At 51.0% G+C, this 22,591-nt stretch overlaps 6 protein-coding genes across 6 annotated transcripts; 5 read left to right on the top strand and 1 right to left on the bottom strand.

The window, feature by feature from the left end:
• Positions 1–37: 37 nt before the first annotated feature.
• Positions 38–2,772, top strand: GT037_008296 (uncharacterized protein; the record flags this gene model as incomplete). Its single annotated transcript, XM_038933343.1, has 3 exons — positions 38–919; positions 984–2,319; positions 2,378–2,772. 3 exons carry the CDS (start codon positions 38–40, stop codon positions 2,770–2,772), a joined length of 2,613 nt encoding a protein of 870 aa, XP_038784008.1.
• Positions 2,773–9,056: 6,284 nt separating this feature from the next.
• Positions 9,057–10,136, top strand: GT037_008295 (uncharacterized protein; the record flags this gene model as incomplete). Its single annotated transcript, XM_038933342.1, has 1 exon — positions 9,057–10,136. The coding sequence occupies one exon, from the start codon at positions 9,057–9,059 to the stop codon at positions 10,134–10,136; it is 1,080 nt and encodes a 359-aa protein (XP_038784007.1).
• Positions 10,137–12,322: 2,186 nt separating this feature from the next.
• Positions 12,323–14,263, top strand: GT037_008294 (uncharacterized protein; the record flags this gene model as incomplete). Its single annotated transcript, XM_038933341.1, has 1 exon — positions 12,323–14,263. The coding sequence occupies one exon, from the start codon at positions 12,323–12,325 to the stop codon at positions 14,261–14,263; it is 1,941 nt and encodes a 646-aa protein (XP_038784006.1).
• A 351-nt stretch (positions 14,264–14,614) lies between these two features.
• GT037_008293 (uncharacterized protein) lies at positions 14,615–16,583 on the top strand (the record flags this gene model as incomplete). The annotated part of the gene is made up of 3 exons (XM_038933340.1): positions 14,615–15,091; positions 15,354–15,844; positions 16,205–16,583. The coding sequence occupies 3 exons, from the start codon at positions 14,615–14,617 to the stop codon at positions 16,581–16,583; spliced, it is 1,347 nt and encodes a 448-aa protein (XP_038784005.1).
• Positions 16,584–17,245: 662 nt separating this feature from the next.
• GT037_008292 (uncharacterized protein) lies at positions 17,246–18,919 on the bottom strand (the record flags this gene model as incomplete). Its single annotated transcript, XM_038933339.1, has 1 exon — positions 17,246–18,919. One exon carries the CDS (start codon positions 18,917–18,919, stop codon positions 17,246–17,248), a length of 1,674 nt encoding a protein of 557 aa, XP_038784004.1.
• A 964-nt stretch (positions 18,920–19,883) lies between these two features.
• On the top strand, positions 19,884–22,201 carry GT037_008291 (short chain dehydrogenase reductase; the record flags this gene model as incomplete). Its single annotated transcript, XM_038933338.1, has 5 exons — positions 19,884–20,423; positions 20,471–20,556; positions 20,605–21,114; positions 21,531–21,615; positions 21,716–22,201. The coding sequence occupies 5 exons, from the start codon at positions 19,884–19,886 to the stop codon at positions 22,199–22,201; spliced, it is 1,707 nt and encodes a 568-aa protein (XP_038784003.1).
• Positions 22,202–22,591: the final 390 nt, after the last annotated feature.

Below are 22,591 nucleotides of genomic sequence, written 5' to 3'. Positions count from 1 at the left end.
TCCCTTCAGCCTTCAATCGCTCAGACATTTAGACAGAATGTTACGTCTCAGAACATCAGAACTTACCTTGATACCCGATGACATCGACGAGACCTTCCGTCGCATGGCCCTCAGGCAGAGAACAAGACTGAGAACAGGTCTGCCTCCTGGCCGTCCAGCACAACCAGGACGACCCATCCTCAGACCTGGTCCCCAGAGATTGACTCGAGATGCTGTTACTGCTCTTGGGTCTATTCCCATACTGCAGCCACAGGTGGCAGCAATTACCTCCGCAGAAGAGGAGTTCCTAGAGGATGCTTACCAGGAAGTGTCACCAGCGACAGAGCATGCCCTCCGCGAACGGCCTGTTTCTCCTAGATCGCAGAGGGAGACCCCTTTGCGGATCGATTCAATTCAGCCACCAGCGTCACCAGCATCGGTGGTACAGTCACTTCCCTCGCCAACACTGTCATTACCTTTGCCGGAATCCCCACCACGACGTTCACTACATGGTGTACTCCCCTTTCGCTTTGGTAGAAGCCGCCGACCATCTACTACGCAATCACAGCCGGATACAGTTGTGTCAGTCGCTCGTACGCCAACAAGATCGCCACTCGGCCATGCCAGGCTGGACTCAACGAGAGCCAGCAGCATCGGTGACACCAGTAATAGCTCCACAATATCTCCCGCTGGCGACTCTACTGAAAGTTCCACTGGACTACGCGGAGGAGGTCGAGCGCGTGATGTCCGTGAACCGCCCAATGCTCCGTCTCCGTTGCATCACATGCTGAGACTAAGTTCGCCGGAACATGAAGAGCCTTCAGGCGATCCCACCAAGTCACCAACTACTCCCCGTGAAGACCAGCCTACACTCTACTTGGAAGGTTATTGGCATCACACTCCCCGGGGGGATGAGTATCGCATGCGTAAGAGCACTGAGGTAAGTTGTGATCGTGCGACATGCTTGTGAGACATACACTGATTTCGTGACTTCACCTTGACAGGACCGTTTCTGGAGACGACCACCACACAGTGAGCCGCGGCGGGTCAGTGGTCGTCAAGATTCTATCATGCGAAGTTTGTCTTCAGGATCCGCCCCGTCTCTTCTCACGAATCGAAGCCGACCCCCTTCTGGTCTTCCATTCGACGACGTATTCAGCACTTTACCAACGGATGAACCCCGGTCCAGACGGAACGCTTCAGATTTTACCGCTTCTTGCAACGACTATTATTCTACTTCATCAGACATCTTTCGTACTCCTGGTGGCTCGCTTCAGCCGGAGCAGACGAACTCAAGGCCACGACATTTTAGTAGCGATGCTTCAGGCGCCAGTGGACAATTCTCTTACTACGGCTCGCTTCCTCCTAGCAGGGGAGCTTCCAGCGGTGGTCCATCGATCGAAAACGACCTTTCTCGATCTCAGATGGACGGAGCGGTGGCTTCGAACGAAGACCATCGTCCCTTAGCACCTGCAGTTCCTTCCTCAGTCTCCAGACACAGTACAAATCGTCCGAATTCTTCAGGAAGCTCAATTCTCTCTTTCTCCGATAACATTGGCTCTGGTCCACATGGCGTCTCGCCACTACCTTCGATGCCATACACTCGCAATCAAGGCGACTCTACATCGTCTGATTACACAACCCAAAGGTCAGGCTACATCGTCGACGCAACTACAGCGGCAATGGAGGGTCTTGAATCGCCCCTTAATCCTTTCTCTGAGCACTATCAGCGTCAGCTGCAAGCTGCTCGAGCTCGAATGAATCCCTACACTTATCGGCCTCGCGCAGAAGGGCCACAAGCGCGTAGATCAAGTCAAGGTCATGGTGACCGGGCGAATCATTCACGCCATCCCCCACCTCTTCTTGATCAAAGAACGGGGTCTTCTCGGCAAGCTTACTATAGGGCGCAAGAATTCCAACAGTCTTTCGAGAATTTGGCGATAGATGAGTCAAAAAATCACGAATGGGGCTCTAATCTTCATGGCAGAGGTGGACGAGGCGATCGACACTCCCGCGAGGACCCTTCCAGTATGCCGACATCCAGCTCTGACGCTACTATGCGTGCTGGTGGAGTTCAGGCACAACGGGCTGCTTACGAACGCTTGCACAACTCTAGAATGGCAATGCAAGTCGAGACCAACATGAACCCCCTCCGTCATAGTATACCACAACCAACCATCACGCACGATGCACCGGGCCGGCGACACCACTTTACCGGTTTCCGCAACGAGGAACACAGGAACAGCCCGTTCAACACGTATCGACGTCCATCGCACAGTCAAATGGCGCACCCCTTGGGAGGACCTCGTGGTGGCGAGCCCGACGACATTTTCCAAGCCTGTAAGCCTCCTAGTATGAACTGCATATAAGATATAAACTGACCTCCCCACTCATTCAGCTTACCCCCAGTCCGCCAGCTCCGTCCCCCAACGTGCGTACCGCCCCATGCCTAGCGCCCGCTACCTCAACCCTCGACTCACTCGCGACAGTCCCTTGACGGCTCTCGCTCTAGACCAAGGTAGTGGTACGACAAGTCGACGCTCACTTGACCCACTTGTTCGGGCTACGACGATGGCACGTACGCATCGCCGTGTTCCACCTGAGCAGCGCGACCAGGAGAACGATGGGGATAGAGAGGCCATGGAAAGGGAGAGGGAGGGTATCAATAGTAGGTACGGGGATGAGGAAGGGGGAAGATCGAGGATGGATGAGACGCCGCCTAGAATTGGGAGGGTGGAGAGGAGGATGAGGGAAGGCGACAGGGATAGGGAGGGTGGAGTTAGAGATGTTTGATTAACGATGTTATAGTTCTGATGGATGGGATGGAACATGAGCTTTGGTTAGTGTAGAGTATTGTTTTAGATGGTTTATCCGAATAGAACTGCAAACAACGATTTACGTGTTTTGGATGCGCACGTGCAGTTGGGAGGTATAAAAGCGGTCTTCTGCTTCGACTGATGCTTACTCCCATCAATCAACATTCTATCTTCTACTTTCCCAAAAGAAAAACATACAAGCGCATGACGCTCCTCTTTTCCTCCGAAAATACGAAACGGGAGAATGTGCGAGTCACAAAAAACCCGACGCCCACGAAATGTTCCCTCTTTCTCCTGCCGCATATCAAGAACAACAAGATAATCAATGCACGAGAAGACTCGTGTCTGCGTGCTCTCGGAAATCCATGCGTTGCAGCATGTATGGATCGGCGAAAACTTTTTGACGTGAACCTACACTACGCTTGGAAACGCTATATAAACTCTTGCGGGGACCTCATCTTTCCACTTCCTCAAACCAGATTCAAAAACCTGTTCCCCGAAACAGAATACAGTATTGGCCGATGGATCTCGCCCTGCTTCGAGAAACAAGACAATCACTTTTCACATGTGTTTGGCGTTTCTGGAAAGCCAGTGCATTCTTATTATGGACGGCATCTTCTGATATCTGCTTTTCGAAATGTAATCGAAGACCGATCACTTTCACCCCATGCTGTCGAGACGCCCGTGGCTGTTACGTATATCTACCCTGGCTCGCCCCTTCTTCCTCAGCATCCTCAAACCAGGCCGTTTCTCCAAAGCGCGTGGGCTTCGTGCCATGGTCTGGCAACTATCTCTCAAAAATCAGAATGGACGAATTAATATTGTTTCTCGTCCGAAAGAATGTTCTACATGTTGAAAATACGCGCGATGGTCAACATGAGAGACTGTCACCGGTCAGTTTCACTGCTACATCCGATGATCGCACGTGCGAGGCAGTGTGTATAAAACTTCTCCTCGACCACTCCAGCATTTATTCGTCATATTCACCTCGTTGCACGATTGCCACAAAATCATACACGTGTCTACTATGATCTCTGTCTTTCTCCAAATCGCAGCCTCACTCACTGATAGCTGTGTGCTCTCAAAACCGGAACAACCCCCGCTATGATCTGGTCCGGAAAACGAGCATACCTGCTACTCCGAAGCGGTCAGATTCATGTTCTCTATTCCCACCTCCGACGTGCCGAAACACACCTGGAAAAGCCTTATGATCTTTTCTCTCCTTCAAAAACTTCAATACGAGGGGTTGATGCATGTGTTCCCCCAAAAGGTCATGGGTCAATGGAGCATGATTGGTCCTGGATCGCGAGCATAAAATCTACCTTGATGCGGTCTTGGCTCCGCTATCAATTCTTCCATTCATTTCAAAAAATTACAAGAAACGGACTACGACATTTTACATGGACTCCGCTCTTCTCTGGCATCTCCCGACATCTCAGTCATGAATATCTTTTCCCGATAGTGGACACAGGCCTAATTCATGACCTGCGAAGAGGAGAAATCAAAAGCTCATACCCGACCCTTTCCAATCTCTCTTGATCCTCTTACAGTCCTATATGGGCTTCCCGAAACCAAAAACACCCGATCAATTGCTCCTTGAGCTCTACTTTGTTCTAGAAGCCAGCATTTGTCACTCGATGTTTCTGTTCATCTGAAGGGCGATATCTTCAGACACCGTTTGCTTTCGAGTTGCGTGTACAAAGCAATTCTGAAATGATCCAACTCTTCGCTCTATGCTCCTATTCATTAAAGAAGTTTTCTCAAAGATCTGCGGCAGCGTCTGTATGAGGCCTGCTGTGCCCCAAAAGCCGTGGAAATGACTTCATGACCTTGTGCGTCCAGAAAACACCAATATGCTCAAAGATGCTCTTCTTTGGCACCATGTAGAAATCTCACGGTGATACGCTTCCTCATCTGGTTTTTTGTCTCTACCTTCTTTACTTGCTCTCCAAAAACCTCGAAATAGAGATGATGTGCCGCTGCTCATGGCGCCAGGCTCTCTGTAATACAGCTTCTTCCTTGAAGGCCTTTTGCGTCACTGATGTGTCACTTTGAGTTGCGGCTATAAATTCCACCTGCAGGCCTTCCACCACCTTCCCTTCATCTTTGCACTTCTTGTGCAGTTTACCAAAATGAGCAAGACACCGTTTCATGGCTCTCCCGTTCGTCTAAAACAGGTATACAAGTATATCATGACCGTTTGATCTGACTGCCAAGTCATAAAGCAGCACTTGTCTCTTTGCAAAACATACTACTTGTCCATCATGCGTTGTACCCGAAAACTCCTCTTCAAGTCGCATGAGATTACGGTCCGCTTTCCGCACGTCTTCACGACAGCGAAACGGCCATGAGCAAGCCCATGTTCTGCTCCTCTCCTTTGAAGAGTCTTAGTGTTCTTCCTCATGTGCTCACCACTTGCCAGGCGCGCAGAAGTCGGCGTGCAATCCACCATGGTCGCGAACAGATGCTATCCATCGCCATGTCGTGTTTTGACGTGGGCTACAAGTGAGATGAGTGCATCAAAAGCCCAATGGGCCTATTGCATGGCTTTGAGAATGCATATAAGTCCTTGCTTACCGGCTCCTTTCCTCCACTCAACACTTCACCTATCCTCTCAAAACAAGAAAATGTCAGCGACCAGTACGATGGTCTCCGGTCACCTCTAAAACGATTTGAGTAGCTATAATGGCTGAATTGCTGTCCAGTCCGATCATCATTCCAAGATCCTCGAAACCCTACGCGCTGTCGCCTTCTAAGCTCGTCCTCGAAAGTTCAGGCTCGGAGCGCTATGTCTGCGAAGTGAGGCGCAAGTGCTCTCAGGACTATAAATCCCAACGATGCCTACTCTTCTTGTTATCCTCCATAGGCGGAAGTTCTCTAGAAAGATTGGTCTAGTTGATGAATGTCTGAGTAGGGCCGCTTGTTTTCAATACGCCAAGAAAGGCCTTCATGTGTTATTCCTCGTCTCCTTAGAACGTAGCTTTGTCGACTGCCTAAAACTGTTAAAGACTATTCAGATAACATTGCCATTGGAAAAGTTTGATGGCGGCTGATCCAGAGCATGGCCGAGGACGATGACGTGTCTGTTTAAAATCACTCTCCGCACTCCAAGTCTTGATACATTCCGCCCTATGTTGTTTCTTCCAAAGTGCAACAAGGTCTGAGTCATGATTTGCTTCTGCCGCAATTGCTTGTACACCTCACACACGCACGTCATATGTGTGCGCCAAAAAGCCATGTTTTTACTCCGAACGCACGTCCCATGGACGGACGCATTGCGAAACTCTCACGAGCAATTATATCACTGCTTTCATGTTTTGTCCTGAGCACAGCACATGAAGCTCTCGCCGTCTCTTCAAACTCATAGAGTAGCGTACGATGTGGCCTGATGCAGGACCGGCGATACATTCCAAAGCAGACTGTGCAAGGAATGATACGTGTCGACACGTCACAATTCTTTTCTCGAAAGAGACGACAGCGCTTCATGTGCGGGGTCCCGCAATTGCAAAAGCCCGCGATCGTACAGGTCCGTGATCGTGAGTCCGCGGAAGTAACATGTAGATACGTGGCGAGGAAGGTCAGATGATGCTAGCACGTAATTGTCAGCTGTTGGTGGACTGCGCCTCTGTCGCATCGTGAGCCTCGGTGGTGCCGGTACGCTTCGGATCGATAACTTGCCATTGCAATGAGCCATGAATTGCGCGTCGCCAAGAAGCTCTCGTAAAGCAATCGCCTCTCGATACGTGTTGAACTGTTGCCTACTTGTTATGCGACGCTGCGGTTTGACGTCGGCGAGGCGGGGTCCGACGAGACGAAGAGAAGTCGATAACAAAGACTCATATGTGCATCTGCAGCATGGTCGTGTAAAGGCCAGAACTCAATGACGTGCTTTTGGGGGGGCCGCGACTCTTCTTGTGGCCACGACCTGCTGAAACCTCGAAGCGCTGAGAATTGGCAGTCGGAACATTGCACAGTCGCTTCCAACCGCCAGCCCTCAAACAGCGACAAAGCAGATCTCCCGCAGCCTTGCACAAGTAAATTGCGCAAGCAACCACGTACCGGGACAGCTCCAACGGCTGCGACATGGTCCGATGCTACCATATTTGGGTGATACGAGCGCTTCTGGTGGGCGGCACGCACGAACCCGGCCTCGATATAGCAGCCGCGGGGAATTGGCGACTAGTGAAGAGCCTCATCTGGCGCTTCGGCTAGGTAACCCATTTGGAGGGCTGTGGGATGCAGGGATACGAATTCGAGATTGATGAGGAGTTAGTTTGATCGCTTAGACGGAGAGACTGACAAAGGCAGGTGGTTGACTCCACGAGGAAGAATTGATGCCATCCAGTAGATCACATGTCTCGCTGGCCACGACCTTCTAGAATCGGCAGCGATGATCTGGAGGCATGATTGGCAAAGCGGGTGAGGCGGTGCAGCGGCTGTTGAGGAGGTCTCGAAACTGCGAGGCCTCGACATTGATTGGTACGCTTTAGTTGCATGAAGCCGGTCTGGTGCTTCCCGGCCGGGTGGCATGTCGAGTACAGCTGCCGGTGGTGGTGCGCTGTAGCATGGCAGAAGACGAACATGGCGTTGGTCGTGCTGGCTGTCATCTGTCCTCGCCATCCGCCTCGACCTCCGCCTTGCTCAAACAGGCTGGTCGTTGGACATGGCAAGAAACAGGTGTGTTGAAACAAATATGACTTGTTTGCAATGAGTGTCGGCCAATGGAAATGAGCTAAATCCCTGCGCATGACGGCGATCCATGGATCGTGGTGGAGATGCCCGAGCTCTGTCCACATTCTGGCCGAGTGGAGTCAAGATAGACACGCTGTCATGCGACTGACAGATGGCAGGGAGATGGTCAGTTCGGAGTTGATGCTGTATGCTGTGAATGCCGTGATTCTTGCCGTGATCCTATGCCACCCACTTGATGCAGATGGATAGGCAGTATACTGCTGGAAAGTGTAGTGGCGGCTGAGCCACACTCGGTAGTAAATGTGTTCAATACCAAGCTGGGGAGGCTCTACTACGCCGAATTACACGCATGCAACGCGTGTTCGTGAGGCAAATGCTTTTCTACCCAAGGTTTTCACGATACCCAAACTGGGCTGGGAGTGGCTGGGCTATCTTGCATTTCGCCCACAAATTCGTCACCGTCATGCTGGCTTCTGTTCCCCAGGTATATGGGAGCAGGTGTGTCGCTACTGCGTGGTCGCATGCTATTCATCAACCATAGTGATCTGGCTCCACTCTAACCCGACTCACCGCTTCAACCTCTGTCTCCCAACCGAGCAACGTGACCCAACTACGAGGCCAGCAGACCCTCTAGTTCCGGCCAGCCTTCCACAAGCACCAAGATTGTCGGAATACATATCGCCCACTGCTGCCGCAAACTCGAGGGCCTGTAGTGCAGACCGTGTCAAGTTGACCGCTGCGCCCACCTCGATCGTTCGTCCACTCTCGTCCCAACATAACTCTCCAACCCGCATCCATCTAAAACATACTCGACCTCCTTCGAAACGCGATTCGCATCACGGCTCTATTGGTTGTCAATTTCTCACGCCTAGAGGGCCCTGCGCTGCGTACAAACCATTGGCTTGCACTTGAAACAGCCTATTCCTGGGGTCCTGCACCTCACCACTCGCAATCTTCCAGGCATCCCAAACGAGCCAAACAGCCGCTGGCCTGAGTCCGGCGTGGCGCGCTACGTAGCTGTTTCCTGCCCGTAAGCCGCATCCATTGGGTCCCACACGCAGCCGCCGAACCACCACCCCAAAGGATTCGACCCTCGACTTAGCATCGCATCTCTACCCGCTCAAGGGGTGTGCGTTCTTAAGTATCACGCTTTCTGCCGTCGATACTTCTTCCTCACAGTCAGTCACCGGCTTCACTTCTTCATCTCCCCTTCTTTCCTCCCTGCCATCCTAGCGGTGCAGGTGCCTTCTCCACACTCCGGTAGTGATTCGCGCTTCACCATCCGACGCTCCCAATTCCCAGACGGCAGTGCCATCGACCATCCCTTCTTTAAACCCACAAAAAAATATTTCGACTGGACTCGGAATCTTCCCATAATAATCGTTGCCTTGCGAATTCTGCCCTCTCAACCTCGTCGTCAGCCACGCAGCCTCGGACACCCGCTTACCATCGTTCAGACCGGAATTGCGACTTCGCCTCACAGGGCATACAGCAAGAACAGCAACAATTACATCTCGACATTCACTTAAGACTCTATCACCACCCTCACTACACATCACCATCATCAACATGCCTTACTCACCAAACCTCGTTGCCGAGAACCAGGCTGCTCTGGACCACTTCATCCAGCTCCCTGTGTCACATGACATGATCTCGTATCTTGCACAAAAGGCCACACAAGTCATTCGCTGCGAACCATCAATCAACAAGAACCTCCCACCGACACCACCAGCATCGCCTCCTCAGCATGCTGCCTCCAGTATCCGTGAGCCCGCGCTGCCATCAGTAGAAGAGTTCATCACATCCATCGTCGAGAGGTCCCACGTTCAGACTGCTACACTCATGACTTCCCTCGTCTACCTCAGCCGGTTACGGTCGCGTCTTCCTCCCGTCGCCAAGGGCATGCGATGCACTGTCCACCGCATCTTCCTTGCCTCTCTCATCCTTGCAGCAAAGAACCTCAATGACTCCTCGCCCAAGAACAAGCATTGGGCCAGGTACAGCGCTGTCCGCGGCTACGAGAACTTTGGATTCTCCATCACCGAGGTCAACCTTATGGAGAAGCAGCTGTTGTTCCTCCTTGACTGGGATCTCCGCATCAACCCTGAGGATCTCTACTACCACCTTGAGCCATTCCTAGCACCCATCCGTGTCTGGCAATCTCGCCAGGCCGAGAAGGCCAGGCTCGCAGAGAAAGAGAAGGAGCTTGCACGTCAACAGTACCAGCTTTCCGTCGAGAACCTCTCGCGCTCGACCAAGCCCTACGCATCAAACTCATCCCTTTCATCATATGCCTCTCGTCCCCAGAGGCATCCTGCACCACGCTACATCCCATCATCCCGCGCAGCATCGCGCACCCCATCTCTATCGCCGCCCACCAGGAGCTCGTCTGTCTCGACATCGTCCGACTCGCCCGACAGCTTCCTCGACGAGCCTTCAGAGGCTATCCTCCAGCGCTACGACGCAGACATGGGCGCCAATCTTGTATATATCAATGGCCCCATCTCATCGTATGCACCAAAGCAGCAACACGCCCTCCCGTTGTACGACACACAGCCCTCGAAGAAGGCCAAGACGTCAGCGGGCGGCATCTTCAGCAGAATGTTTGGCCAGACTGGCGCCTACGCCGGCCGCCAGACTGGCTATTAATTCTATTCGCTATTCCACCGTTTTATCCACCACACTGTCGCTTACCGACCTTACGACTTTCCTAGTTTACATGACATGATCCGATGAAAGATGCTCACTGGATGGACATCTCTTCGCCCATCTCATCAACCTTTGCATCGGCAGGCGTTTACACAATTAGCATTTGCACAGCACAGCATTGTACCGGCGTTGGATATCATCATCATCTTGAATCGCATCTATATTGCGTCTCGGCGCGACCGACTCAGAACAGTTTAGCTTAGCTAGCTTACCATTTATCCGTTCCCTGCACTTGTTTGCGGCAACGCGAGTAATGAATAAAAAATCCGTCAAAACGCATTTTTCCGTCTCTCCGAGGTACTTGGCAACGGGTGTTCGTGATGAATGACTCTTGCTTTGTTCTTGCAATTTCCGTAGATTGGGGACTGACATGCGCGCTAGGTTCGACGGGTATCTATCAAGTTAGTGCAGAAGGCTAACTTACACATTAGGTGGCGTGCGGCTCACCAAGCGACTCATCAATACGCGACTGTGGACACTGCATGAAAGAATCACGCGAGAGATATTGAAGGATGGCGATCTATCGCTGTAATTCGTACGAAGCGATGCAAGAGGGGTTCGGGAGGGCTGTACAGAGGGCACCTCAACAATCAAACACAGGCATAAATTACGGCATAGATCACACCGGTCACTAGTCTACACATCTATATGGTACAGCCCCGAAGCTATACAGGACCTGAGTTTCCACGTCTTGCGACGCTGTCCAGTCGTCTTGCCTTGTACTACATTCTTTGACGGGCCGTCTGCGCAGCCACAATAGGCAGACTAATCTAACGACCACACATAATCAGCTATTATGCATGCTACCTAAACACCTACTACAAGGCCACAACCCAATATCTGCCAACCTCAGCACTGAGGTCGACCAAGGCTGAGTCGTGCCGGTGAAAAACCGTCAACGACATCATACCTCCACTATACTTGGTGATCACAGCTAATCCCAATCACAACCGGCGGTAAGCCCGGCACGTACCAAATTCTATACCGAGGCACTCTCCGAAAGCGCACCGATGAAGAAATGAGCAAAAGGCAGATTATGATGCAAGATGCAACGGCAACACAATATCGTGTATGCAGGAGTCAAGGAGTTTGGACCGCGTAGATCAAACGCGGTTTGTGGTGGGATAAGAAGTACGCTTGCCTTTTTTGAGCATGGCAGGGTGGGAACGCTGGGTTTCAGATGTGCAGCTTGGCGCTAGAGTGTTTGGGTGTGGTTGGTCGGTTCCAGGGGCATAGTCAGCCGAGGAGGATGAAGACTAATGCTGGGATTGCTGGCTTCGTTGTTTTTTGCATGTGCGGCAGATGCGTTGGCATCAGTTTACCGTCTGTTGAGGCTGCTGGTACAATGGGGCTGGGGAAGATGGACATGGACTAAGCAACTTGGTGATGTCATCAGTCGTGAGCTTGGGCTTGGGGTCGTGGTCGGGCGAGTCTCAGTCTGCGACGCGGTGATGCTATGCACGATACTCTTTATCGGTCTGGTCAATTGAGGAAGTATGCTTCCGCTTCGCTTACTGGACAGATGGCGATGCGGTCCCGTTACCAAGGTACCTACCTTGCGATGCGCCAGATGAACCGTTCGCCGCGTTTTGATCGCGCACCAGATCTCGCTGCACCTAGCAACACTCCAACTACGAGATTGCCGATGAAGTACTGTTCGTACTATCTAGAAGGATTATGCTGATCGAGCGCATCCGGTAGTTGACAATGCTTCCAAGTCATCTCTCAATGCTCTCCCAAATCCAGAAGGCGCATTACCTGCCAACCCGACAAGACCAACACATGAACTGAGCAAGGAGATGCCATACTCATCCAGTCCAATATTTGCACAATATCGATAATTCTCACATGTATCCTTTCATGCAGGAGAAGTTATGCTCAAACGTACCTCATCAGGCCTTTTCACAGTGGGTCTCAAGTCTCAGGCATGAATCTCGCCGCACCTGATACAACAATTGTCAACACTTTCTTGGGGCACGGTAGGCTACCAAGCCGAACATTCAACCACCGTCTAAGATGCTCAACTCGCGATTCCATCGATTTTGCATTCTATCACTCGTTCATCCACCTTGAAGGTTTTCTTTCGTAACCGCTGGCCGGTCCCTTTTCACTCGTTTAATTTTGTAATGGTTCGACAATTCACTTTTCTACCTAGCGATCGAAGGCCGACTGGAAATGATGGCCGAACGATGCGACATAGCCACTGGGGACGCTACAATACCTTCTACGGACTTTCGTTTACGACAACCCTTTCGACAGTACTTTTGCTTTCACAACTCAACGAATGGCGTGTAACCGGAGAGCTCTTCACCTTGGCAAACAGATTTCCTGGTTCCGCAGCGCTTGTTGTACAGCTTCTGGCCGCTTTCTTCGGACTTTTGCATCTTGCGGTCATCTGCAAACTCATGAACTATGCACTTCGATTACGTCTTGCCAATGTCAGCGTGTCTCTGGACGTGTTGCGTACATGGGTGGATATGAGCATCATGAGAGTGGACTGGGACTTACCCCTACGCTTCTTCTTTCCATCCGTCCTTGTCGTGCTACTCAGTCTTGTACCTGCAGCGCTCTGGGCTGGTTCAATGACACCATCGGTATCGCGGACCGTAGGTGGCGGCATGCTTCTCATACCTAGTTATGAAGACGTCTCGATGATCAAGGAATATCCGATGATGATTGGCAGCTCAGGACCATCAATGCGTTCACAGAAAGGTTTTTTCACTTATTCAGTTGGTCAACAACAAAGCAGTCAGCTCCTTGCATCTGCAGCTCAAGCCTCTTCCTTTGGTATGGATTCGCATGTCCATCGCAAGCTTGACAACACACGTTTCAGCTACCGGGGCCGTTCATATGGTGTCGGTGCAGCTGTCGGATTGAAGGACCAAGCAATCACCTCGAACAGCCAGATTGCAGGATATATCTATGAGGAGGCGGGCTATGTGGCAAACGTAACATGCGCATACAACGCAACTTCCAACTTCACTCTTTCCGGACCAGTCAACGAATGGATATACGCAGCGTCTGGTAATCTCCCAGATAGCGAAGAGGGCCCAGAGTACTCAAACTACATCGGTCACGACGGCAAAGCTATTGTAGCAATGGGTGTGGCATATAGTGATCGCTCGCCTCGTCGCTATCTCTCTATCGCGGCTGGCGAAGCGTATTCCTTTCTCAACACCACGCAATGCGAATTCGACTTCACGCCTACACTGTTCAACGTTACCGTCGATGTTGGGAACCTTAGCATCACAGTGAAGCCTATACGGACAATACCCGACTTCAATCCTCAGCGCAACATCACGCGAACTGTTGTACGGCAGTACGAGCTCATGTCCAATGATATGACAAATCTATACGTCTCTCTTCTTGGCGAAGCGTTCAACTCCAGCATCGCAGCATACAAGATGTCACGCGCGTCAGCCACCAACCAAACAATCGACGCAATTCCCCAAGAAGAAGCCACACTTGCCGGTCTCACAAACAGCATGGTCGCCATGGCCGACGATATGTTAGTAGCATACGCATCCGCGCAACTAATGGTCGGACGCATGTTTACACAGCAGCCAGCAAAGGTCTACGTCTACGCCCTGCAATTCGGTCAACCTAGTTACATCTACGCCATCTTCTCTCTCAACCTTGTCATCATTATTGCAGTTGTGTGCGAAGCTTTTCGCACGACAGGCTGGTCTAACCTGGGCCGCTTCAATTACCTCGATCCTCGCGATCTTATCATCGCTGCATCGCGGGGTGGGGGTGATATCGCAGCTGCAGCCGACGATATTATGGAGCGGAGGGAAGGAAAGAGAATGAGGCATATTTGGTTGTTGAGCGATCCTGATGAGGGGAACGGGTCGCTCATTGTTAATCTGAGGGGAGATCAGAACGGACATGTTAAGATCGAAGTTGGGGCTGGACAGTGTGAGAAGGATGCAGAGAGAGACGTCGATAGCGAATATCCGGCGGATGAAAAGACAATGTATACGGAGCCAGGAGTTGCGGCGGAGAGAGGGCCGCTGACGCCTAAGACGCCGATGAAGATGAAGGTTGGCATTTTTGGGTCCAAGTAGAAAGAGACAAAGGTTTAAGACATTGGATCTCGCTAGGTCCGATCTGCGGTGCATACGGTGCGCATTGAACACTTTATCAAAGAACTGAATCAATTACAAGTACTGAGAATAGACATTTCGACACATGGTGAGGTCGTGAATCCGAGAAGTCTCACATGACTGATACTGGAACGAGACTTTAGGAACATGGTCATCAACTCTAGATCCACGAACAAGGATATAACGGCACCCTCAGCTTCGTCTTGGTTCGATAGACAGGCACACTACACACAGCGCCTCAACAACGATAAACAAACTACATTTTTACCAGCACATCAGTCTTCCAAAAACAAAAAAGCGCACTCGTCAGCAATGCTGCCATTCACCCCCCACGAACCAATGCCATCAGGAGACGATGTCACAAGAGCCGATGTCAACGTTCTTGAAAAGATCGACGAGCTCTATCACAGCGCCCAAAACGACCCCGAATACAAGCCGGAGAACTTCGATTTTTGGCTCGACAGTTTGAGTCTGTACCAACGCCAGAAGGCGCGACACTACCTTACAGAGCTGCGGCAACACATCCAGTCGCTTGTAGGCCCCTTTCCTAACAACGTTACCTCTGCGTATCGGGAGCTAGAGCGAGCTGAAAAACGTTTGTGCGAGGAGCTCGACGACCAAGATGAGCAAAAACCACAGGAACTAACATCCGAGCAAACCCGGGAGGCAGAAATCGACCCGGGGCAACCAGCTCGGGAACTTCAAGCTTCGATCAACCCGGCGCCGAATAGCGATGGAGACAGACATCTGGAACTCGTAACATTCTTGGCTTTGGTCATTGTTATTGCGGTCTTGCATCCTATTGAGTTGCTACGTGCGCTAATGACCATCATTGCGTTTCTATGCTGCTTCTCGAAGTAACGACAGTTTTTGGTTTGCTGTAGATTTTCTTTCTAGCTTGTTGTAGATTCCGAACGTTGCTTTCAGGGTTGTTCTAGACTTGCTTTTACGGCGTTGGCGTTCTTTCTTGTCCCTCCAAACATACAAACTGTACAAATCAGATATATAGACCTTTCTTATTGCTAGTCAATTACTCAATCATCTCACACAGAAAATCTTCTACTCAAATCCCAACGTTCACAGTATTACGATACCTACCATGCCTGCCAACGTTTTCGACAACACCCTAGTCACTGACGCCGCTCTTCCGATCAACCCCTCCAGTGCCCCAAAATCCCAGATGGCCTACAAAGAACGCTGCAAGGAGCTGAAGAGAATTATTTACCGTAAGAAGAAAAACATCGACGCAAAACATCGTGACTTCGATAAGCTCCAGGACAAGATCGTAACCGCGGAGAAGGTCAAGCCCGTCGACTCAGCAACGATAGATAAATTGACAAAAGAGCTAGTTGAGCTTCATGCGTACATCGAAGGTATGCTCGGTATACACAACTTCTTCGTTAAAGAGTACCAGACACTTATCGCTGAGAAGAGTGAGAGTGTGAAGGCAAACTTATTCAACGAGATGGGAGCATTGATAAGCGAGGCTGAGGGTGTGGACTCCGATGATGGAGACAGCCAGGATGAGAATGACCAGGCGGTGTAAACAAGGATTGTGCTTCCTGACATGTAATGGGAGATGGAGGTGTACCCTGAGAGCCTACATAGTGGCCTACATTGCTGAAGTATCTTTGAAGCAAATTTACAACAATAGCTTGATAGATACAACAGAAATGAACCGGGCTTCTTTGTACATCCAGTCGGTGATTTTACAACTAAAATGATATCTAGACTTTGTGGTTTGATGTAGACTTGCTTTCAAGGTGTTCACATGCTTTTTGTGGTCACAAGTATGGAGGATAGACAAACGATTCGTGATAGATATGTAAAACATCCAGTATCGATTGTTCATTCACTTATTTAGTACGAACACACTACTGCTGAGTATCTAGTGTGCCCAAGGTTTTTCGCTTTCAGCATGTCTAACAACCCCTCCGACAACAAAGATCCGCTCGGTAGGTCCCTAACTCTAGGCAACCCTTACGACACTCCAGATCCCCGTATGATCTACAACGGACGTCGTGTGGTCGTCGAAACCTACATTGAAGACCTGAAGAACAAAATCCCAGAAATAAAGAGCACCCTTACCGAGCTGAACGACACAATCTCACAGATGGCGAGTGACCCCACCATTCCCACCATTCCCCCAGTAGTCATTGCGCGCTTGAGAGCCAAAGTTTCCCGGCTCTTTGAACGCGCCGTAACTCAGCAGGATATGCTCGGAAATCTCGAGGAGCAGTATAAGGAACTCGTGGATGAGGAAAACGAGGATGTGAAGTAGAGGCTTCTGGTTGAGATGAGAGGCTTCATGCTACGAGCACAGGCACACAATCTTTAAATGCTATTCATCACGATGAGGAAGCAATCTAGCCCTAAGCGGAGACCATCGTGCGTAGATCCTAGTGCTTGATAGTTGAAGTCTTGGACGTAGCAAATCTTTCAGCAGTCCGCCTGGATTCTGTGCTTAGTGCCAGGACAGCGCTAGTATGTGACATTCCAAAGCGTATAGCTACTTGACAAAGATGCCCTTTCTTTGCGTATCGCAAGTCAAAGGAGTGCGAATCCTGACCGAAGCACCAGTCTTGAGCGTCAGCACTCGAACAACCTAGCGAATACTCTGAGAGTCAACGTCTTGGGTACAGATTATAACAACAAATATATTCGTACATGTCTAGCGATCACGGCAAGAAGACAAAGAAAACTGAGAAGCAGATGTATTGCAGGCAACAAACAACGCGAATGCTAGGATATGAACCACAACCAATAAACTATGCGAATGTTGACGATAAGAACCGCAAAAACCTAAGCACACGCACACACACAACCGGCAAAGAGAACACACCAACAGGCTTCGCCATACTCACAGTAGTAGTAGTAGTAGTCATCGTCGTCGTCATCATCATCGTCGTCAGCCTTCGCGTCGCGATGCATGCTGAGTGACTTCTAGTACTTGCGATTGTAGTAATCCGACCACTGGGCGCACTCTACGTAGGTAGTCATGAAGAAGACATCCCTAGCAATCTTGTCCTTTGTGGCGGAGGCCAAAGTCGACTGGATTGACGCGCACTTCTCGGGGTAGAGCCCGCAAAGAGCAGCCAGACAGACCCTGTAGTTGCCGTTGCCATCCTGGAAGGCCGCGACTTGTTCGCACTCGTCATTTACTCCCTCATCGACCCAGTTCTCGTAGTGTTCTCCAAATGACGAGAGACTGGATATGAGGACGTCTTTTGCATCATTGCAGACAACTCCGGGAAGCATGGGGTCGCAAACGGAGTATAAGCAGATCTTTTGAGATTCGGGTTCGAAAAGACGGGGCTCGAGGTTCTTTAGTGGAGACAGAATATCCTGGGCTATACCCATAGGGGTGGAGCAGATGCAGGTGTCGTTCATGTGTCCGCAGAAGTCGCAGTCAGGCTCGCACTCACAGTCGCTCCGAGGAACTTTTGGAGCATCGATGTCAGGATACATTGTCTTCAGCTCCTCTGCAATCTCCTCACACGGGAAGCCCATCAGTAGTGTTACATACTGGGGGTCGCAGATCTTTGGGAATATTATGTGAGCGTGAGACTCTAGTGTTGCTTCGTCGCAAGCTCCGATTCCAGGATGATATTTCCGGATCAGGTCACACAGTGCTGGCTTTGCTCTGTGCTGTGGTGCGATAGTGTCTGGAGGAGACCGAGGGACTGCGGCGGCGCGGCGTCTTGCTGGATAAACAATCCTAGAAAGACACGGGCTGAGTACCAGTAGCTTCTCGCATTCTGGGCAGTCGGTCTGAACAGCATATGGCGGAGTGAACAAACGCAGACTAGAAGTGGAAGACGTTGTGGAGGCGACTTTGGTTGACGAGTGGACTTTGGTGGACGAAGTGTGGACTTTTGTTGACGGCGAAGAAGATACGGAAGAATCATCGGTAGGTGTTGCGACTGAGGATTCCGCAGGAGGCTCATAAGCAGGTGTAGCAGTATATTCACCAGTCAACGCTATCGTGTAGGTAAACTTGAGTGCTGAGCCATCCCTCTCTTCGCAGCAATCAGTGTCCGAATCGGAATCGGTGTCTGCAGCAACTTGAAGGCCGCCTTCTTGAACTTCAGGAAGAACATGGTGGTAGTCGTAACACGCCTTAATTTGTTCCAGAGATGTTGGGTCTTTCTCCGGCGTTGAACGTGGTGAGGTATCGCACAGCACTAGCTCGACGTCATCGGTAGCAGTGCACTGATGGGTCTGGACATTTGCGGACCCGTACTGCGTGGTGCAGCTGTGGAAAGCGAGGTTGTCTTTGAATGCATCTCCTCGAACTTGGGATAGGTCGACCCAGATCTTGTTATCATCGTTGCCGTCGACAGCGTAAGCAAAGTCGATCTCATCGGCGGACTTGAGGATACCATCTGACTTGGTTGAAATCTTAATAGCGACGCCGGGGTTAACGATAGAACCATGACGCCATGGCTCTTGATATTGACCACCAGGTTTGATGGGGACGTTATCGGTGTGGGATGAGCTGAGGACTTGAGGTACAGACCAGACGTAGACGTTGTAGGGACAGTGGTTGGTGACGATAGCCCTAGCCTGAGCCAAGGCTACGAAGGTGAGGACGGGAAGGGCGGATCCACCAAGCATGATGTTCGAGAGTTGCAGTGTAAGAGTTGATCTGTGCTGGTGGCAGTAGAATGTACTTTTCGACTGGATTGGAGAAGAAAGGTGGGCTTGGGGGTGGAAATTGGGCTTTTGTAGACAGTCGAGAGGAGATGAAGTTGTTTTCACGACTGATGCTGGCAGCCATGAAGACGCTCGCTGCTGCCGCAGGGTGGAGCGTCTGGGGTAGGAGCATCGCAGGCGTTGGAAGGCAATAACAAGGCACTACTCTATGTTTGAGCCCATTCAGACTGCCGGACTCTTTTGAAAACTTCGACGATAACGTTGAAGCGACATGTAGGGATAACGCAGCTGTAGGAAGTAGTTTATGGACGTTGGCGGCGTGGAATCTTGTTGTTCAGGACCCGGTGTACTTTCCCTCATGACTAGAAGCGCAGTTGCCATATTCCAGGACGTGTTTCTCGAAGAAGCAGCGCATTTCGAGTACTATAGCTTGATGTCCAGCAAGACGTACTGATATGGCCTAGAAGAGAGAATGTAATGGACAGCTTAAGTCACTCATGAAATGGACAATTTGGTCATTGGTGACTGATGACTACCAACACGCGACGGGCATACTTGCCTTGCCTCATGGAGGATCCGAGAAGTAGCTGTCCCTCAACTTTACGGTGGATGTTGTGATGCAGCTATAAGGTTGACGCGAACCGACGCGTATGGACATGGCAGGTGCTTAGTAAGCCCCACTTCGACCCAGCATGAAGCACTCCGGCTAGCGTCCTGGAGACCTGAGGCGCGAATGAAACACTGCAAACCTCAGCATCAGCGAGTGTACAATAAGAAGATGATGGCCCCGTGTACTTGTCGCGCAAGTTGCGCCTTCTCACTTATCTCAATTTTCGTTCCTGGGTAGCATCGTTGAGGTAGTCTCTGTAGAACGTTAATTCGCGTCCAAGCCTCGAATACGCGCCGTCGCGCCCCACCATCCGCCATGATCCAACAAACCTCCTGTATCGACATGCCAGCCATGTCTTCCGCAATAAAAGAAGTACCCGTTCAACTGCCAAAGAGCTTCGACCGACCCGATGAGCCATGGCACCATTACCTCAATATCGACATGATATGGTATGTCCTCGGATACACGCTCTTCCATCCGTTCGTATCATGGGTTGTGGTACTGTGTCTGCGAGCGCAATACACGCCCTATGAGAACATTGAGATGCGCGTTGCAATGGCCTGGGCCATGCTCATGACGGTCAACGGCATCTTCGGGCTCATCAGCGACCGGATCGCATGGGGATCACCGCGCGAGGTAGACCTAGAAGAAGAGGTTATCGTTATAACGGGCGGTGTTGACGGCCTTGGTGGACTGCTTGCGGAGACGTATGGAATGCGCAACGCGAACATCGCCGTCCTGGATATGAAAGAAGTCGACGAGGATGAAGCAGAGAACAAGGGAGTGGTCTACTATAAGTGCGACGTCAGCGATGCCAAGCAAGTCGAAGCTGCAGCAGCCAAGATTGTCGAAGATGTGAGTGGTAGTTTTTACATGTAACCGTACTCTGCTAACGATCGCAGCTCGGCGCTCCTACTATCTTGATCAATAATGCTGGTATCGTGCAAACCAAGTCAATCCTTGATTCCACCGCTGAAGATGTGGAACGGTATGTATATCTTGGGATGGCTCTTGATCTTTTCTGACACTCTTCCAGCACTTTCCGCGTCAACACACTGGCACACTTTACGACCCTCCGCACATTCGTTCCGTACATGCTGAAAGAAGGCCGCGGCACTATCGTAACTGTCTCCTCTGTCCTTGGCCATCTCGGTGCAGCCAACCTATCCGCGTACACGGCGTCCAAAGCAGCACTTCTTGCGCTGCATCACTCTCTGCGCGCAGAACTTGCACAAGATCCTGACGCGAAGGATATCAAGACAATTCTAGTACAACCTGGTCAGATGGGTACAACAATGTTTGCAGGCCTCAAGACTCCAAGCAACTTCCTGGCACCGGTTATTACGCCAGCCGACATTGGCAAGGATATTATACGGTTGATTGAGAGGGGGGAGAGCGGGGAGATTGCGCTTCCTCTATACTCGAAATACATTCAGATCCTTGGGGTATTGCCTGTAGGCGTACAGCATCTTGTGCGGAAGTGGAGCGGAATGGACAAAGCGGTGGGCAAGATGAAGGAGTCGCGGCAGGGTTCGATCGAGAAGAGGTGATCGGCTTACGGAAAGGCACTCTCTAATGCCTACAGAAGCAGACGCACTCAAATATTGTACAATATACGCTGTAACGATCATGCAACTTGACATCATGCAGTTCGGGTTTCCTGGTGTTTTGGACGTCCTACCACACCTCCTGCAGCGTCTGGCTGCTACGGCCCGGTTTTGGATAGCACGATTGACTACACTAGTACATGGAATAGTCAATTTGGTGTTCGCATGTGAACGACGGTTCGCGGGGACCACTAGCGCCATAGGGCTGACATTAGCGAGCGCTCGCACATCTCGCCGTATTGATTTCGCGGCGGCGACGACGACATCATCAACACAACATAAAAATGTAAGACGACGTTCAGTGCTATATGGTGCAAAGACGATATACATGCGACCGAGGCTAATTGACTGCCAGACTTTCTAAACCTCGAACCAACGCAATGGCCGACCAGAAAGCATCCAAGTACTACGCTGCCGAGGAGGAGGCGCAAATGAAGAAGGTATGCGCAATTACAACGAGGAATTTTCAATCAAGGAGAAGACGCGTAAATATGGGATGTGGAGTTATCGCGAACGCTGAACTAACAAGTCAATTCACAGGCGCGCAAGACAGCACACCCCACCAAATACCGCGAGTCGCTCACCCCCGGCACCGTCCTTATCCTCCTCTCTGGTCGATTCCGCGGCAAGCGCGTCGTGCTTCTGCGCCAGCTCGAACAGGGCGTTCTCCTCATCACCGGCCCCTTCAAGTCTAACGGTGTTCCTCTCCGTCGCGTCAACCACCGCTACGTCATCGCTACTTCTACCGTTGTCGACATCGCTGGTCTTGACGAGGAGGTTGTCGCACGTGTAAGCAAAGACGAGTACTGGGCGCGCGAGAAGAAGGACGGCAAGGGCGAAGACGACTTCTTCAAGGATGGCGAGACACCCACAAAGAAGGAGACCGACCCCCAGCGGATAGAAGACCAGAAGAAGGTGGACAAGGCGCTCATGGCCAACATCAAGAGGACTCCCGACCTCGAGTCCTACTTAGGCGCCAGCTTCAGCCTGAGGAGCAACGAGAAGCCCCACGAGATGGTCTTTTAAGTGTCTACCCGAGAACGGGACGAGAACGAGACGAAAACTTGCGGCAACGATCCAACCAGGAACGACGGTTCGGTCGAGGATGAGCACCCGGACGCTACGAGCGATACGGTACGATTTCATATGTAGATGAGATACCCATGAACCAATTCACAGCACCAACTCTATCCTGCTCGCATCTGCTATACGAACACCTGCAATATTCATGCCAAATTCCTTCTTGTTGTTATTTCCTTGCATGAATATCCCGATTGGTATGGATTGTCGATTTGCTGGCGTGTGATTCGACACTGACTCCCTAAAAGACTTTGTGAGGTACCGCAGCGTAAGCAAATATTGAGTCGTTGAGTATTTTTCTATGTGCTCAAGCGGACTTTCGAAATCGATGTTCTT

The sequence above is a fragment of the Alternaria burnsii genome (genome assembly GCF_013036055.1).
Source record: "Alternaria burnsii strain CBS107.38 chromosome Unknown 753, whole genome shotgun sequence".
NCBI classification, from domain to species: domain Eukaryota; kingdom Fungi; phylum Ascomycota; class Dothideomycetes; order Pleosporales; family Pleosporaceae; genus Alternaria; species Alternaria burnsii.
Note: the sequence above shows the minus strand (reverse complement) of the source record. Positions and strands in the feature narration are given on the sequence as shown.